The sequence below is a fragment of the Hyla sarda genome, chromosome 6 (assembly GCF_029499605.1).
Source record: "Hyla sarda isolate aHylSar1 chromosome 6, aHylSar1.hap1, whole genome shotgun sequence".
NCBI lineage: Eukaryota > Metazoa > Chordata > Amphibia > Anura > Hylidae > Hyla > Hyla sarda.
Window position 1 is genome coordinate 15,461,151 of NC_079194.1, and position 18,751 is coordinate 15,479,901.

General features: G+C 42.9%; 1 protein-coding gene across 1 annotated transcript in view; it reads right to left on the reverse strand.

Annotated features, from left to right (window-relative positions):
- The window catches only part of LOC130277096 (calcium-activated chloride channel regulator 1-like), a 63,002-nt gene that overhangs the window by 33,473 nt on the left and 10,778 nt on the right, over nt 1–18,751 (reverse strand). Inside the window, exons 3-5 of the mRNA XM_056527410.1 lie at nt 6,935–7,075; nt 5,841–5,991; nt 3,267–3,375 (exon numbers count right to left, since the gene is read on the reverse strand). Coding sequence (XP_056383385.1) covers nt 3,267–3,375; nt 5,841–5,991; nt 6,935–7,075 — 401 coding nt within the window. The remainder of the gene's footprint in view (nt 1–3,266; nt 3,376–5,840; nt 5,992–6,934; nt 7,076–18,751) is intronic.

Genomic DNA, 18,751 nt, shown 5'->3' on the forward strand with positions numbered 1-18,751 from the left:
ACTGACATCATGCGCTGTGCCATGCAGCGCATAGCAACGACGCCGGGGACGCACGCCGGAGGTCTGCAGCAGCGCGGACCCGACCCAGGTAATTATGCCACCGGGGATGGGGGGAGGCAACGGGGCAGCTGTCGGCGCCACTTCTCTCCCCCTGGCTATCGGCGCCGGCAATGGGGTGCCGGTACCGATAGTCAGGGGGACAGAACGGGCAGCGGTGCCGATAGCCAGGGGGAGAGAAGGGCCGGCAGCAGGGCTCTAGACCCCAGGAAAGGCAGGGGGAGAGAAGCGGGCAGCGACGGCCTCTCTCCCCCTGCCTTTCCTGGGGGTGTATCGGCGTATAACACGCACATAGACTTTAGGCTAAAAATTTTAGCCTAAAAAGTGCGTGTTATACGCCGATAAATACTATATATGCATAGTCATGTCCGTAAATGTTGCCACCCCTGAACTTTTTCAGGTAAATGAGGTAATTGTCAAAGAAAAGGATTTCAGTAACAAGTTTTGCTATATTTGTTTATTCCCTTTGTGTGTATTGAAATTAAAACAAAAAAGGGAGGAAAAAAGCAAATTGGACATAATGTCACCAAACTCCAAAAATGGGCTGGACAAAATTATTGGCACCCTTAACTTAATATTTGGTTGCACACCCTTTGGAAAAAATAACTGAAATCAGTCGCTTCCCATAATCATCAATAAGCTTCTTACACCTCTCAGCCAGAATGTTGGACCACTCTTCCTTTACAAACTGCGCCAGGTCTCTTATTGGATGGCGCCTTTTCCCAAGAGCAATTTTAAGATCTCTCCCCAGGTGTTAAATGGGATATAGATCTGGACTCATTGCTGACACTTCAGAACTCTCCAGCGCTTTGTTATTATCAATTTCTTGGGGCTTTTTGATGTATGTTTGGGGTCATTGTCCTGCTGGAAGACCCAAGATCTCGGACGCATACCCAGCTTTCTGACACTGGGCTGTACAGTGCGACCCATAATCCATTGGTAATCCTCAGATTTCATGATGTCTTGTACACATTCAAGTCACCCAGTGCCAGAGGCAGCAAAGCAACCCCAAAACATCATTGATCTCCACCATATCTCACTGTAGGTACTGTGTTCTTTTCTTTGGAGGCCATTCCATTTCTTTGGAGGCCATTCCATTTTCGGTAAACAGTAGAATGATGTGCTTTACCAAAATGCTCTATCTTGGTCTCATTTGTCCACAAGACATTTTCCCAGAAGGATTTGTCTTACTCAAGTTCATTTTGGCAAAATTTAGTCTTGCTTTTTTCTGTCTCTGTGTCAGCGGTGGGGTCCTCCTGGGTCTCCTGCTATAATGTTTCATTTCATTTAAAAGTCGATGGATAGTTTGCGCTGACACTGGTGCTCCCTGAGCCTGCAGGAACGCTTGAATATATTTGGAACTTGTTTGGGGCTGCTTATCCACCATCCGGACTATCCTTCATTGAGACCTTTCATCAATTTTTCTCTCCCTGGGAGATTAGCTACAGTGCCATGGGTTGCAAACTTCTTGATACTGTTGCGCACTGTGGACAAAGGAAAATCTAGATCTCTGGAGATGGACTTGTAACCTTGAGATTGTTGATATTTTCCCACAATGGTTCTTAAGTCCTCAGACAGTTCTCTTCTCCTCTTTCTGTTATCAATGCTTAGTGTGGCACACACAGACACACAATGCAAAGACCAAGTAAACTTCTCTCCTTTTAATCTGCTTTTAGGTATGGTTTTTATATTGCCCACACCTGTTACTTGCCCCAGGTGAGACTAAAGGAGCATCACATGCTTGAAATTTTGGAGTTTGGTGACATTATGTCCAATTTGTCAGAAGACACCAGTCAACAACAAGGACAACAGGAAGGAAAGGGAAGGAATCATTGCAATCAGATCCCTTCCTTTAGAGAACAAATAATATATTGTCACAGAACCACTTAAACATTTATTTTTTTACCGTATGAAAAAAGATCACTTGATCCTCAGACCACAGAACTGAAAAAAATGCTGCACTAACTAACAGAAATATGCATGCAGACTGATACTTAAAGGGGTATTCCTGCCTCATACATCTTATTCCCTTTTCAAAGTATAGGGGATAAAATGTCTGATTGCAGGGGTCCCGCCGCTGGGACCCCTGCGATCTCGGTGCAGCCTCCGGCATTCTGTGCTGGGTGCTGGCTCTGAGACCAAGACGTGACATTACAGCCATGTCCTCCCGGCCTCCACCACGCCCCCCTACAAGAGATATGAATAGAGGGGGCTGCACCTGAATCGCGAGGGTCCTAGCGGCGGGACACCTGCGATCATACATCTTATCCCCTATTCTTTGGATAGGGGATAAGATATTGGGCAGACTAGATGGGCCAAATGGTTCTTATCTGCCGACACATTCTATGTTTCTATGTTTAAGATGTTTAAGGCCAGAATACTCCTTTAATGATTAAAGCAACAACCTATGGACAAGCCTCCAAAGCAATAGAACAGTATCTATGCCAGATACTGGGTGTCTAGAGAGAAGGGGTGGGGTATAGGAGGAGGGTCAAAGAGGGTAAGGAACTAGGGAAAGGTGAGGGTCTAATAGATTAGTGGCCCCTACTAATAGTTCCTATGCTGGTACACGTGAGACTACCACTATTCCTAGGCAGAGTTTGCACCCTTAGAAGGGCAACCACTTATTGGACACTTGATATCTGGTGTAAATACTGTTTTATTCTTGTAATGGAGCTTTGTTGGTTTGTCCACCAGTTGTTGTGTTTATGTGAGTATCAGTTCAGTTGGCTGAGGAACGAGTGACCTTTTTTAATATGGTAAAAAATAAATGTTATGTTTTGGATAAAAGGGAGGGACACAGAGGTAACAACCCATTTTCCCACTGTCAGAATGTGAAGGAGTCTCTATACACAGTACACAGTAAAAGTAGAAAGCTGTCAGATATAATAGAACTAATATTAAAGGGGTTTGGAACAAACTGTTCCGAATGCTGGAGCCGGCGTCGGGAGCTTGTGACATCATAGCCCCGCCCCCTCATAGTGTCAATCCCCACCTCCTCAATGCAAGTCTAAGGGAGTGGGCGTGACGGCTGCCACACCCCCCCCCATAGACTTGCATTGAGGGGGCGGGGTGTGAAGCCATGACAGGGCGGGGCTATGATGTCACAAGCTCCCGGCACCAGCTCCAGCGTTCGGAACAGTTTGTTCCAAACACTGAGCAGTGGAGTACCCCTTCAATATCTAAGGCTCACAGAACATTTTTCATACCTTGTGGCTTCTACGTCACCACTATTAGCAATGTAAAATGGAGATAGTGAATTGTATTCATCAAAGACCCCCCATCGGAGGTGAGCCCACTCATGGACAAAGACTCTTCCTGTAACATAAACCAAACAAGCAAAATAATCAGAAGAACATCAAAGATAGCAATAAAGACACAATGATCATTGTCAATAGTCAATGCAATTTATATGAAGTAGGATTTTTGTTTCATAATTAAAAGGTATTGGGAGGAGGTGCAAGACACTTTTTGCGCAAATCACCAAATTTAATGAAAAAAGTGGTGCAACCCACTGATTTCTTCAAAGACCTATGGTCAGATGACTGCCATGTCTTCAAAAGTTTTCCTGCATACATCCCTACAGGTATCTGGCCAAGTGACATAACAGTTGAACGACTATAACTGACCTGCATTGCAGTTGTCCCCATGTGCTACATGTGATAGTATAACACTGTTTTGTTGACATTTTGCTGGTAGTATTATATATGTATCAAATAATCACATGGTGCAGGTATTATCATATTATATTGGTATAATTTGGCACTATTATTTGCATATGAAAATAAGAAAACGGTCAGCATATGCCATCCGATGTAGTAAAACTGGCGTATTAGCCTGGTGGATTTTTTTTTTTTCTGGGCAACATTTCCAAAAAATCACAAAAAGCTAAAAATATTTATGGGCAAAAACACAAAATTAACCATAAAAATTACTCGTATTTGTTTATACGCCAGAATAAGAATGTTAGCACCTTGACCCTTGATGAAGCCAGCTGCGGCCGGCGAAACGTCGGAGGGGGTGTCTGTGTGTTATTTTTAATAGCAGCATTGGGACAGTTTATTATATAATAGGAGAGTTGGAGATATATAAGAGCAGGAAATCAATCCTGATAGGAATAAAGAGTGGCAATCTGATGAGAGGAGCCAGATATCCAACCTCTTAATCATAAATGGGAATGTATAATGATAATCCCAATCTGACCCAATGTCTGTGGTTTTAACTCACAATTTTTGATTTCTCACAAATTCACCTTTTAATTGATAAAAATAAAAGTTAAATTTTATGTTGTAGGGGTCCCTAGTTTGGGTATTTAGTCCCAGGAAGGTGAAAGCCTGAACAGGAATTTGAGAAAGTGTCATATATCCCTGGGAGACACCTTATGGGCATCTTGGATATAGAATAAGAATGTTAACACAGAAATAGGAACCAGGCAGGGTAAGAAATTATAAATAAATAAAAATAAAAACAAATAAATGTAATAAAATAAATAAAATAAAAACAAATAAATTGAATTAAATAAATAAATAAATTAAAATAAATAATATCTTGCTCAATCCCTAATCACTGGGTTCCCACTGCTCAATGCTTTCTATAATAAAATGAATAAATTAAATAAAAAAATAAGTAATTAAATAAACAAATAAAATAAATTAAATGAATAAAGAAAATTAATGAATTAATTAATTAAATAAATAAATAAGTACTCTCTTGTATTTGTTTATAAGCCAGAATAAAAATGTTAACACAGCAATAGGAACCAGGCAGGGCAAGAAATATTAATAATAAATTAAAAAAATATATATAAATAAATAAAATAAATTAAATAAATACTCTCTTGCTCAATCCCAATCACTGGGTTCCCACTGCTCAATACTTTCTAGAATAAAATAAATAAATAAATTAAATAAGTAAAAAAAATAATGAATGAATTAATTAAATAAACATATAAAATTAAAAATTAAAAAAAATAAAGATTAATTAAATAATTCATTAAATAAATACTCTCTCGTATTTGTTTATAAGCCAGAATAAAAATGTAAACACAGCAATAGGAACCAGGCAGGGCAAGAAATAATAAAAAAAAATGAAAATAAATCAATAAAATTAAATAAATAAATACTCTCTTGCTCAATCACTAGGTACCCACTGCTCAATACTTTCTGGCCCACAACATGACATGCAGGAAATGGCTCCAACCACTATGGGCATGACCAACAGGGAAGCTAATCCAACCTTGCCAAACCCATTCCTTCACAGCCGAACACACATATATACCAATTATATATAAATAATAAAAATAATGCTATTTTTCATCTTTACACACAACAGCTTAGGTTATTCCGTAAAGCTTGATATGGAAAAAGTGTCAGCACAACTGTGATGGTGGTGGTGCACCCCGTTGCATCAAAGCCAAAAATTCAGTTTACAGAAGATCCCAGCACCCACCAAGAATGATGAAAGAAAGTGGTGTTTATTCACATCTGGTCACAGAATGGGTACAGACAGGACGCGTTTCGGCACAGCAGGCCTTCCAAAGGAAGGCCTGCTGTGCCGAAACACGTCCTGTCTGTACCCATTCTGTAACGAGATGGGAATAAACACCACTTTTTACATTATTCTTGGTGAGTGCTGGGAACTTTTGTATTTCAAAAAGCTTGTTGAACCATTTAGTGACCATTTAAGCCTCTTCTTTTCTATATACAACACATGTAACATGTCATGTAAATCTGATAAGACCAATGTTCAAAGAAATATAACACACTTAAAATTTTTGCATTTACCTCTGGGTCCATATACTGACAGTAGTTGATCATCTACCAGGAAATCAGGGGAAAAATGAATATAAACCCCTTTTTCCCCACACTGGCCGTACTGTAAGGTGTATGGGTCATTTCCATTCTTCAGGTGTGGTTTGGCAACAATGATGTCAGCCTAAATTTGCAAAACATAAAAATAAACAGTGGAAAAAAAAAAAAAGAAAAACTGTTCATAGTATGGCTGGGTTCACACATAGGATTTCGATCAGTGTTTTAGTCAATATTTTTAGGTAAAAGCAAGAGTCCAAAACATACATAGCATATAGTATACTATAGTATTTCTTAGTGTTGGTTCCATTTCTGGTGTGAGCCCAACCTTTTCTATATTAAAGTTTCTTTAAAGGGGTGATGTCACTCCCCACCCCCTCAATGCAAGTCTACGGGAGGGGGCGTTACGGCCGTAACTACCCCTCTCATACAGGCGGGATGTGACGAGACACGGGGCGGAGTCGTGATGTCACAATACTCCATCCCCGTTGTTGCGAGGCATAAGACTGAGAGCCTCCAGCACTTCCGCCAGTACTTACAGGTGTGTGCTGCATGCTAAGATGTCTGATCGCGGCGGTCCCCAGCGACGGGATCCCCGTGATCAGACATCTTATCCCCTATCCTTTGGATAGGGGATAAGATGCCTTGGGGCCCGGAGTACCCCTTTAATTTTAATCGGATTCATCAGTCTATCAGGAGAAGAGCCTGGATGACATCCAGTTTACAGGTAGATGACCCGCACCACTAGTTTGGATTCCACATGATCAATCTGCATCCACGGGAAGAGAGCGGACCTAGAGGCTATGTGGAGGCATTGTTCACTTAGTGCAACTATCATTGGTAAACGTGATTTATCAGTTTTGCTATAACTTATAATGCAGGCGTCACTAGGTATGCACCTTTTTTCCCCCTCTCTTTCTATAGGACATTCAGGATCTGTCATTGTAAAGGTGAAATTTGGTTCTAGTTATGACAGCACAGAAGAGCTTTATATCGAAAGGCTCAGATTTCCTCTAAGCATTTTTATTGTCTTCATTAAAGCATCTAGTAAAGTATTTTCTGTTTCTTACCTTGTCGTATGTTTCAGTTTTCGTTTTGAGATAGGTGGAGTTTTTTCTCCAGGTAATTGGAATTAGGATCTTGACGCTTTCTATGAAGAGCCTGTTCTTCGTAGCAGAGAACAAATAACTTGTGGCTTCTTTTACCATGTTCTTTTAAGACAAAAGTACAAAAGAGTTAAAATGCATCTGTCAGATTCCCCCGCCCCCCCCCCCCCAAAAAAAATATATATATAATTTTTATGTGTCTATGACCTATATTTCTCTCAGATTCACCTTTATTTACTTGCCATCATTGCTCGGTGAGGTTTCTGTTCATGCAAAGGCAAGGGGTGTGTCCCTCTCTTCTCCTGACTGTGATGATTCCTCCCCCTCCCTCACTCTGCTCTGACTCACAGAGGGCCCTGGACCTGCCTGTAGCCCTGTCAATCACTCATGGTGTCCATGACGTGTCGATGACCACTGGACACTGCAGGACTGGTATGTGTCCCAGGAGGCAGTGGGACCACTAGTGGCCAGTTTTTTGACTGGCTTTTTCAGTATAAAATACAGTGATCCGTCAACTTACAATGGCCTCAACATACATTAGTTTCAACATACAATGGTCTTTTCTGGACCATTGTAACTTGAAACCAGACTCAACATACAACGCTACGAACAGTCCAGATCTGTGAAACGTACCAATGGCTGGAAGAACTGACCAATCAGAATGGGCATTTTACAGGTAAAACCCCTATATTACTGAAGTGTATTCACTGAATTCCGGTCTGGTAGCACCCCCTACAATACAGGGAGGTATTATATGTTCTGTACTACTCTCTACCTGTGCCACAGTTAGATGTTCCTTGGGACACAGGTGAGGGCGGCTCCATTTTACAATTTTAGGACACTGTGTGTACTGTATAGGACCCTGAAGAAGCTCCTGTCCTATACATAGACAGTGATTTACAGCTTTCAGCAGCTCTTTCTTAGTATTATATGTAAGGACTTGCTTTATCCATATTATGTATCTACTTATTTTTGTTTAATCCTCACTTTTTCCTATTTTGGATGACAATTTGGGGATTCAGAACCAATTACCAGGTTTCCATAGAGTTATTGTCTCAACATGCAATGGCTTCAACATACAATTGTCATCCTGGAACCAATTAATATTGTAACTTGAGGGACCACTGTACTGAAAAGTTTCTGATGAAAGCAATTGCAAAATATATTTTTTTGCATGCTTAATAACATACAGTTGACAGTGCCCATTTAAAATTGATACAGCCATTTATGGTTTCCAGTATGACCCCTGCTCCCAGGACAGGCCAGTGATACTCACACAATGCTACCATTTAGACCATGTGCAGACCAGGCAGGGAACAATACTCACAATTAGGGATAAGCAAACTTTCTATAAGCTCGCCAAACTTTAAGAAAATGTTTGGTTGTTCGCCATGAACAGGCAATGAAAGAGTTAAGTTGCACTGCTGTGCAGTGCAACATAACTCTTTTGTCACCATAAAGAAAATCAATGATAAGGTTGTAAGATTTGGCCTGCTCACACAAAAAAAAACCATGAAAGAAATGTATAATGTGAACAGACCCTTACAAGCAATGTGTTCCTAAAACAGGGAGCCTCTGGCTGGTGCAAAACTACAACCCTCACCATTCCTAGACAGACAAAGGTTGTAGTTTAGCAACAGCTGTTGGCTCCTTGTTTAGTAACACACTGCCTGGAAGTGTCTGCTCACATCATACTATATATATATATATATATATATATATATATATATATATATATATAGTGTTAGGAGTAGTTAGGAAATATAATCTGAGTTAGTTTAAAAATATGGTTTGATTACAGGTATTCTTTCACTGTGCTGGTTATTGAGTTATTATTTATTTGGACGGGTCAACTATTAGTATAAGACATTTTCTGCCAAGATACATGGTACAATTAATTTTATAGTTGTACAAAACTTATTAGTGATTTGGGGTGTTTGCAAACACATGTAAGTGCTATTAATGTAGCCCGTGCCACCTGCCCGAGTTTTACATGTTAAGCTACCATTTTGGGACTCTAACAAAGAAGCACATCGTCGGTAGCCCTCTTTGTTTCCATAATTGCACACTTTCATTCTTAAAGGGGTACTCCGGCGCTTAGACTTCTTATCCCCTATCCAAAGGATAGGGAATAAGATGCCTGATCGCGGGGGTCCCGCCGCTGGGGACCCCCGAGATCTTGCATGCCACACCCCGTTTAAAATCAGTCCCCGAAGCGTGTTCGCTCCGGGTCTGATTACTGTTTATCACGGGGCCGGAGCATTGTGATGTGAGGGCTCCGCCCCGGGTGACATCATGCTCCGCCCCCTCAATGCAAGCCTATGGGAGGGGGCGTGACAGCTGTCACGCCCCCTCCCATAGGCTTGCATTGAGGAGGTGGAGTGTGACATCACATGGGGTGGAGCCTTGACGTCACAACGCTCTGGCCCTGTGATCAACAGTAATCAGACCCGGAGTGAACACGCTTCAGGGACTGATTTTAAATGGGGTGCGGTGTGCAAGATCACAGGGGTCCCCAGCGGCGGGACCCCCACGATCAGGCATCTTATCCCCTATGCTTTGAATAGGGGATAAGATGTCTAAGCGCCGGAGTACCCCTTTAAAACCACAACAATTGACAGTGTAAACAGGATTACAACCACAATAATCTGGGAAAACCATATAGGAAGTTAATAGAAAATCAGGGTTATACTTTCTCCAACACAAGGGATCAGGTTCAACCTCTTGTTGGCAACCAGCTTTGTCATCTTAGCGCATGGAAAAATAGTTTTGTAACACATATAAAGAAAGAATTAGATATTACACTTAACCAGTTCCCAAGAATGATGGTCAATAACCTCAATGGAGCTTGATACAGGCCAAAGTTAACTATACCAGCTGTGAACTATACCAGCCCAGTAGTAAGTGTTAAGCCTGTTAAAGGGGTATTCCAGGCCAAAACTTTTTTTTATATATCAACTGGCTCCGGAAAGTTAAACAGATTTGTAAATGATTTCTATTAAAAAATCTTAATCCTTCCAATAGTTATTAGCTTCTGAAGTTGAGTTGTTGTTTTCTGTCTAACTGCTCTCTGATGACTCACGTCCCAGGAGCTGTGCATGATGGGAGAATATCCCCATAGGAACTGAACAGCCCCCGGGACGTGAGTCATCAGAGAGCAGTTAGACAGAAAATAAAAACTCAACTTCAGAAGCTAATAACTATTGGAAGGATTAAGATTTTTTTAATAGAAGTAATTTACAAATCTGTTTAACTTTCCGGAGCCAGTTGATATATATAAAAAAAGGTTTTGCCTGGAATACCCCTTTGAGGCTGTATTTGTGTGAGGGGCGTGAGTTTCACACCCACCGACACCTATGGGCGGGGCACATAAGCTTGTGTGTGGGGCTTGAGTATTTAATTCTCTTTACGCATACAGGCAGGGCGTTTGTGGCATTTGTGGAAGAGCATCAGGCGTTTCGAATCTCCCACCAAAATTCGGGTGCTCCAGCAGCTGTTCACTCTGCCAGAGCCTCGCTGGTCAGAAGCCCATCAGGCAGTGCTGACACAGCATCACTGCTAGCCTCCCGGTTGCCTTACAATGGGATGATTTCGCACCACTACCTACAGGGTAATGTATAGGGGGATTGCAACTGCATTGGGCCGACTCTGCCCGTAGCGGTATCGTGGTCTGGGAGCAGCACCAGCAAGTGGGTAAGTGAGCTTATTGTTGGGGTGGTACAGCCTCTGTATCCTGCACAGCACCGCCAGCTGCCTCACTACTGAATGCTGGCTATCCATCACCCACGGAGCTGCTGTCATCCCTGGCTGGTAATGAGTAGTGTTGCTCGCGAATTTTCGCAATGCAAATTTTATTCGCGAATATCGCATATTTGCGAATTTGCGAATATTGGCGAATAGAGCACTATATATTCGCAATTACGAATATTCGTTTTTTTAGTTTTTTTCACAGTACACATCACAGTGATCATCCCTCTCTGCTTCCAGCTTGTGTGGTGTAAAGAAGGCTCTAATACTACTGTGTGAGACTGGCGTGTGAATTTTCGAATATGCAAATTTTGTTAAATGCTAATTTGCGCATATGCAAATTTTTGCATAGGTGAAAATAAATCGCGAATATTACGAACATGTGAATTTAGCGAATATATGAGGAATTTTCGTCCATACATTCGCAAAATATTGCGAATTCGAATATGGCCTATGCCGCTCAACACTAGTAATGAGTTCCCGGCTGGTGTCGGGGGTTTTCAGTTATTCTGGGGTACGTAGGCAGGGCTGCACATCAGGGGTGGGGACTGCATGCCGGCAGTGTGTCCCAGCTGGCTGACCTGCCAGGGAAGACAGGGGTAAGTGTCAGCACGGGCAGGCATTGGCAGATTTTTTTCATCCATGGTTATTTGGCAGGTTGCTTAGGAGTGTTACATGCAGTATGTCCTATGGCTATACAGATTCTCAGTGAACCAGTGTCTGGCATAGCCATAATTGCTCTGTTCTGTGTTCCGTCATAGTTTATCGGCAAATATCTACTGTAAGAGCTGGATAGAATTTAGCTGGAGTTAGTTGTTGGTGATCTGTTGAAATTCTCAGGATACTACATCACAACTCTTAACCCAAAACTCCACCCCCATATACTGTTTGTTTTGATCACATGTCGTTCATAAATGGAAAAGCTTTATACAAAAAAAAATAAAAAAAATGCATACTTTGTCATACTGTACATACGCTTGTACCATTTATACTGTACATACGCCAGTAGTTGTTACTGCACATATTCTCGTACCATTTATACTGTACATATGCTAGTAGTTGTTATACTGTACAAACGCTTGTACCAGTTATACTGTACATACACTAGTGGTCATTTACTGTAGTAGTTGTTACACGGTACCTACACTTGCACCATTTATATTGTACATACGCTCATACCAATAGCACTGCACATACGCTTGTTGTTATACTGTACATACGCTGGTGCCATTTGTGCTGTACATACGCTTGTACCAGTTATACTGTACATATGTTTGTAGTTGTTATATTGTACATACGCTTGTACCATTTATACTGTACATACGCTTGTACGAGTTATACTGTACATATGTTAGTAGTTGTTATACTGTACATACGCTTGTACCATTTAAACTGTACATACGCTTGTACCATTTATACTGTACATACGCTTGTACGAGTTATACTGTACATATGTTAGTAGTTGTTATACTGTACATACACTTGTACCATTTATACTGTACATACGCTTGTACCATTTATACTGTACATACGCTAGTAGTTGTTATACTGTACATACGCTTGTACCATTTATACTGTACATACGCTAGTAGTTGTTATACTGTACATACGCTTGTACCATTTATACTGTACATACACTAGGAGTTGTCATACTGTACATACGCTTGTACCATTTATACTGTACATATGCTAGTAGTTGTTATACTGTACATACGCTTGTACTATTTATACTGCACATATGCTAGTGATCATTTTACTGTAGTAGTTGTTACACGGTACATACACTTGCGCCATTTATATTGTACATGTGCTTAAACCAATAGCTCTGCACATACGCTTGTTGTTGTTATACTGTACATACGTTTGTACCATTTATGCTGTACATACGCTAGTAGTACTATTTATACTGTACATATGCTAGTGGTCATTTTACTGTAGTAGTTGTTACACGGTACATACACTTGCGCCATTTATATTGTACATGTGCTCAAATCATTAGCTCTGCACATACGCTCGTTGTTGTTATACTGTACATACGTTTGTACCATTTATACTGTGCATACGCTAGTAGCTGTTATACTGTACACACTCTAGTGGCTGTTATACTGTACATACACTAGTAGTTGTTATACTGTACATATGCTTGTACCATTTATACTGCACTTACGCTCGTTGTTGTTATACTATACATACGCTCGTGCCATTTATACTGTACATAAGCTCGCGTTGTTATACGAACTTAGACTCATATCTGTTATTGTATCGAGCTTTATACTGTGTTTACTGTACACATGCTCATAGCTTTATACTGTTCACAGGCTCATAGCTTCCTACTGTCTATACTTTACATACACTCGTAGCTTTCATACTGTACAGATGTTCGTAGCCTCATACTGTACATTCACTAATAGTTACAATCTACATACGCTTGTAATATTATAAAGTACATATGCTTATGTCTCTTACTGAACATACGCTAGTAGCATTTTACGGTACATACACTGTAGTATTTGGTTATTACATAATGTTTCTGGTACATAGCAATTTTACTGTACATTGTTTTATACTTTAAACATGGCCATAGCATTATATTGTACATACACAACATGCTCTCCAGTCATACGGCATATAGGCTCATAGCACTTATACTGTATAGGCACTAAATCTTTGCATTTATGCATGGTCATAGTTATTCATGCATTTGGTTCATAATTTACTTTGTGCATAAGTGCGGAGCTTCACAGCAGGCCGTGTTCATAAGTCCATACGTACCTAGCATAAGTTCAAAGTGCTGAGTTGCTGCTCATGCTTATAGCATTTAGTATGTTACATTATTCATTCAATACATATGGTCATAGCATTCTGTAATTTCGAATATGGAATAGTCTGTGCATATGTTTGTTGTAGACGTCATACCTTGTTCTATGCATACTATGGTAGTATTTATGTGCATACAGTCGGCATGTTTAAATGTGATAGTAGTCATTTAGTTCATGGTGCTACAGCATGCTCAGTACATATAACACAATATTAGTCTGTGCGTGTTCAACCATAGCTTTTTAATGCATACGGTTTGGCATTTGTTGCGTACAGTTTGGGGTACATACGGTTAGAGCTTTCTGTGCATTCAGTTGTAGCACTTAGTCTGCATGTGCTTATAGCATTTAGGCCATGCTAATGGTAAGCACTAGAGATGAGCGAACTTTAAAAAAATTTGATTCGGCCGATTCACCAAATTTTCCCAAAAAGTTTGTTTCGATCCGCATTTTTTCGTGGCGAATCTATATTAAAAAAGGCTATTTCTAGTCAACACACAGCCTCTATAGGGGTATAGAACACTTTGCTGTGTTCAAAAACGCATATGGAGTTTGCTGGGGTAGTGAAATAATACTGTTATTCAGAATAACATGCAGATTACCGGCATCGCTTTTAGAATCACTGCCGCACAACAGCACAATGACAGAGCCTGGTGGTGGCATCAGTGTCAGGAAACCATATAGTGGCTGAATGGCACAGCGTGGAGGTGTTGGCACCATGAGGACACCATATAGTGGCTGAATGACACAGCATGGACATGTTGGCAGCATGAGGACACCATATAGGGGCTGAATGACACAGCATGGAGGTGTTTGCAGCATGAGGAGACCATATAGTGGCTGAATGACACAGCGTGGAGGTATTGGCAGCATGAGGAGACCATCTAGTGGCTGAATGGCACAGCATGGAGGTGTTGGCAGCATGAGGAGACCATATAGTGGATGAATGGCACAGCCCGGAGTTGCCAGCAGCATGAGTAGGCACTAGGCCTTCACAATCCCTAAGATTAAAAGATGAATTAAGAAATTTAAACCGAAGATTTTGGATAGCGGGTGCTACCTATGAGAAAATGTAAAATTCCCAGACCCAGGCCCCACAGCGGCATCAGTAACCCATATATTGCCTGAATGACACAGCCTGGAGTTGGCTGATGCACGAGTACACACCAGGGCTTCACAATCCCCCCCAAAAAACACCACAATTTTAGAAATTTTTGAAAAAGATTTTGGATAGCAGGTGCTACCTATGGGAAAATTTGAAATTCCCAGACCAAGGCCCAGCAGCACCATCATTTTTTTAATTTGAAAATTAAAACAAACTTTGAGTGTCCCGGACCCCATCGTGTGGGGGTACGAAGGACCAAATCCAACAAGCCCCCACAGCAACATCAGTAAAGCATATATTGCCTGAATGGCACAGCCTGGAGTTGGCTGATTCACGAGTACACAGCAGGGCTTCACAATTCCCCCAAAAAAACAACACAATTTTTGAGAAAGATTTTGGATAGCGGGTGCTACCTATGAGAAAATTTGAAATTCCCAGACCCAGGCCCCACAGCGGCATCAGTAAACCATATATTGCCTGAATGACACAGCCTGGAGTTGGCTGATGCATGAGGAGACCATTGAAATGTTTGATTTTTTTTTTATTTGAAATTTAAATCAAACTTTGAGTGTCCCGGACCCCAGCGTATGGGTACGAAGGACCAAATCTCACAAGCTCCCACAGCGGCATCAGTAACCCATATATTGGGAGAATGACACAGCCTGGAGTTGGCTGATGCACGAGTTCACACCAGGGCTTCACAGTCCCCCCCAAAAAACACAACAATTTTAGAAATTTTTGAAAAAGATTTTGGATAGCGGGTGCTACCTATGAGAAAATTTGAAATTCCCAGACCCAGGACCCACAGCGGCATCAGTAAACCATATATTGCCTGAATGACACAGCCTGAAGTTGGCTGATGCACGAGTAAAAAGCAGGGCTTCACAATCCCCACCAAAAAACACAACAATTTTATACATTTTTGAAAAAGATTTTGGATAGCTGGTGCTACCTATGAGAAAATTTGAAATTCCCAGACCCAGGCCCCACAGCGGCATCAGTAATCCATATATTGCCTGAATGACACAGCCTGGAGTTGGCTGATGCATGAGTACACAGCAGGGCTTCACAATCCCCACCAAAAAACACAACAATTTTAGAAATTTTTGAAAAAGATTTTGGATAGCGGGTGCTACCTATGAGAAAATTTGAAATTCCTAGACCCAGGACCCACAGCGGCATCAGTAAACCATATATTGCCTGAATGACACAGCCTGAAGTTGGCTGATGCACGAGTAAAAAGCAGGGCTTCACAATCCCCACCAAAAAACACAACAATTTTATACATTTTTGAAAAAGATTTTGAATAGCTGGTGCTACCTATGAGAAAATTTGAAATTCCCAGACCCAGGCCCCACAGCGGCATCAGTAATCCATATATTGCCTGAATGACACAGCCTGGAGTTGGCTGATGCATGAGTACACAGCAGGGCTTCACAATTCCCCCCAAAAAACACCACCATTTTAGAAATTTTTGAAAAAGATTTTGGATAGCGGGTGCTACCTATGAGAAAATTTGAAATTCCCAGACCCAGGCCCAGCAGCGCCATCATTTTTTGATTTGAGATTTAAAACAACCTTTGCGTGTCCTGGACCCCAGAGTGTGGGTACGAAGGACCAAATCCAGCAAGCCCCCACAAGGCTCATGTGGCTGTGAGATGTAGGCGCAACGTCTCCATTGCCCTGACCGGCCATTGTTTCCAAGACTTTTTGCCAAGGCAAGGTATGCTGAAGGGCCACTGAGACTTGTCCGGGCAGTGGAGGCTTAAGACACAGTGGAGGATGTGGAGGCGGAGTAGTGCACTGTTACAGGACCAACGGGCTGACAGAGTGTAGCAGGAAGCAGCGACTTACAAATAATGTGGCTTCCTCAAAGGGCCTCAGCAAATGGCGGGTGTCACGTATGAGCTGCCACTGGTTCACATTGAAGTTACACAGGGGAGTACTCCTATCTGCTTGGATCATCAAGAAATCAGTGATGGCTTTTCTTTGTTCGTATAGTCTGTCCAACATATGGAGGGTGGAATTCCAACGTGCGGCAACGTCACAAATAAGACTATGTTGTGGGATAGTGTTCTGATGCTGCAGCTCAAGGAAAGTGTGCTTGGCAGTGTACGAGTGGCTGAAGTGCATGCACAGTTTCCTTGCCATTTTCAGGATGTTTTGCAAATGGGGTGAAGACTTGAGCAAGTGCTTGACAACCAGATTCAACACGTGTGCCATGCAGGGTGCATGTTTCACACTTCCTTGTCACAGCGTGGACACAATGTTCTTCTGATTGTCGGTCACCATGGTTCCCATTTCCATATTTCGTGGAGTAAGCCATACTCGGATTTCTTTACGAATGAACTTTAGCAGTTCCTCCCCTGTGTGACTCCGTTCGACAAAACAAACCATATGAAGAACAGCTTGACACCGCCGTGCCCTGCACACATGGTACGATGAAGGGCAGTGGAGGCCGAGGACACGGTGGAGGATGATGAGGCGGCGTTGCACACTGTAACAGGACCAACTGCCTGGGAGCAAGAGCGTGGAGGAGGAAGCGGTGTGACCTGTCCAAGTTGCTGTTGTGGCTGTGCAGGAACCACATTTACCCAGTGAGCCGTAAAAGACAAGTATTGTCCCTGCCTGTAGTTACAGCTCCACACGTCGGCGCTGCCGTGCACTTTTGAACACACCGACAGGCTCAAGGACTGGGCCACCTTCTCTTGTACAAACTTATGCAGGGCTGGTACTGCCTTCTTCGCAAAGAAATGACGGCTTGGGACTCTCCACCTCGGCTCGGCACAAGCCATCAATTCTCTGAAAGGTGCAGAGTCCACCACTTGAAAAAGGAGGGACTGCAACAACAGCAACTTGGACAGGAGCACATTCAACTTCTGCGCCGCTGGATGAGTGGGCGCATACTGTTGTCTCTTGGACATGGCTTCACCGATGGATTGTTGGCGGAATGGCTGACTAAAAGCGGGAGAAGCAGGAGCGACAGAAGGAGGGTTTGACACACAGCTTCCTTCGGCTGAGGTGGTGGAGCCTTGGCTGGATGAAGGAGGGAGTGGATGGCCACTGGGTGATGCAGCAGGCTGGACCACTACATTGGAGCCACGGTGCTCCCAGGCCGCTTTATGGTGTCGAAGCATGTGTCGGGCCGTGGTACCAACATTGGGACCCTGGCCACGCTTCCCCTTCTGCCGACAGATCTTGCATGTGGCTCCGTGAACCTCCTCCGGATGCCTTATGAAGAACTTCCACACCGCACTAATTGACTGCTACTGGCTCCGTCTCCAGGAACCCCTGTTCCACTACCTCCCGGAAAGGTAGGCTGCCGCGAAGCAGGTGGTCTCCCCCGGGCATGTTTGGCTCCTGAATTTCCACTACTGCCACCACGCTGACTGCCAACCGTGCTACCGCCTTGCTGCCTCAAGTGCAACCTGCAACTCTCTTCTCCTGATGATGATGAAGCCCCTTCTGCACCCGGCTCCCAATTGCGATCGGCTTCATCATCATCAACAGGTGTGTGCACGTCACTGATGTCCTCCTCAGGTTCCCCAACAGTGTCTGCTTCAGGACCCTGAACCCTTGCAACACAGCCTCCCACGTCACTCTCCGCATCACTACTTGGCCGCCTAATGGAGCAAGCGGCGCATGTCTCCTCCCCTTCTTGGCTGTCCAGTAGCCGCTGACTGTCCTCTATTAGATCGTCCTCAGTAAATAGTGAAGCTGAGCCCACAGCATAAGATACTTCATTAGGAGAGGGAACAGCATAGGACAAAGGCAATGAGAGGACAGGGACTGCTCCTGGGCCATGCCAACTGAGGGTTGTGTCTGAGGAACCCACCGACTGTTGACTGGGGGTGTCAGATGTCTCTTGTGATGATGTGGATGAGCGTGCTAACCAATCGATGATGGCAGATGGGTTGCTGGTCGAGACACGACCGCTGGCTGATAACGGGAGCTCAGGCCTCTCGCTGCGACTCCTGCTGCCACTCGCCCCAAGTCTGCTGCCAACTCTGCCTGAAGTATTTATGCCTCTGCCACTCCTCTGTGCACGTCCTGGCACTTCTCTGCCTGACATACTTAGTGCGTTTATGAGGGTATTACAATACGCTACACTAC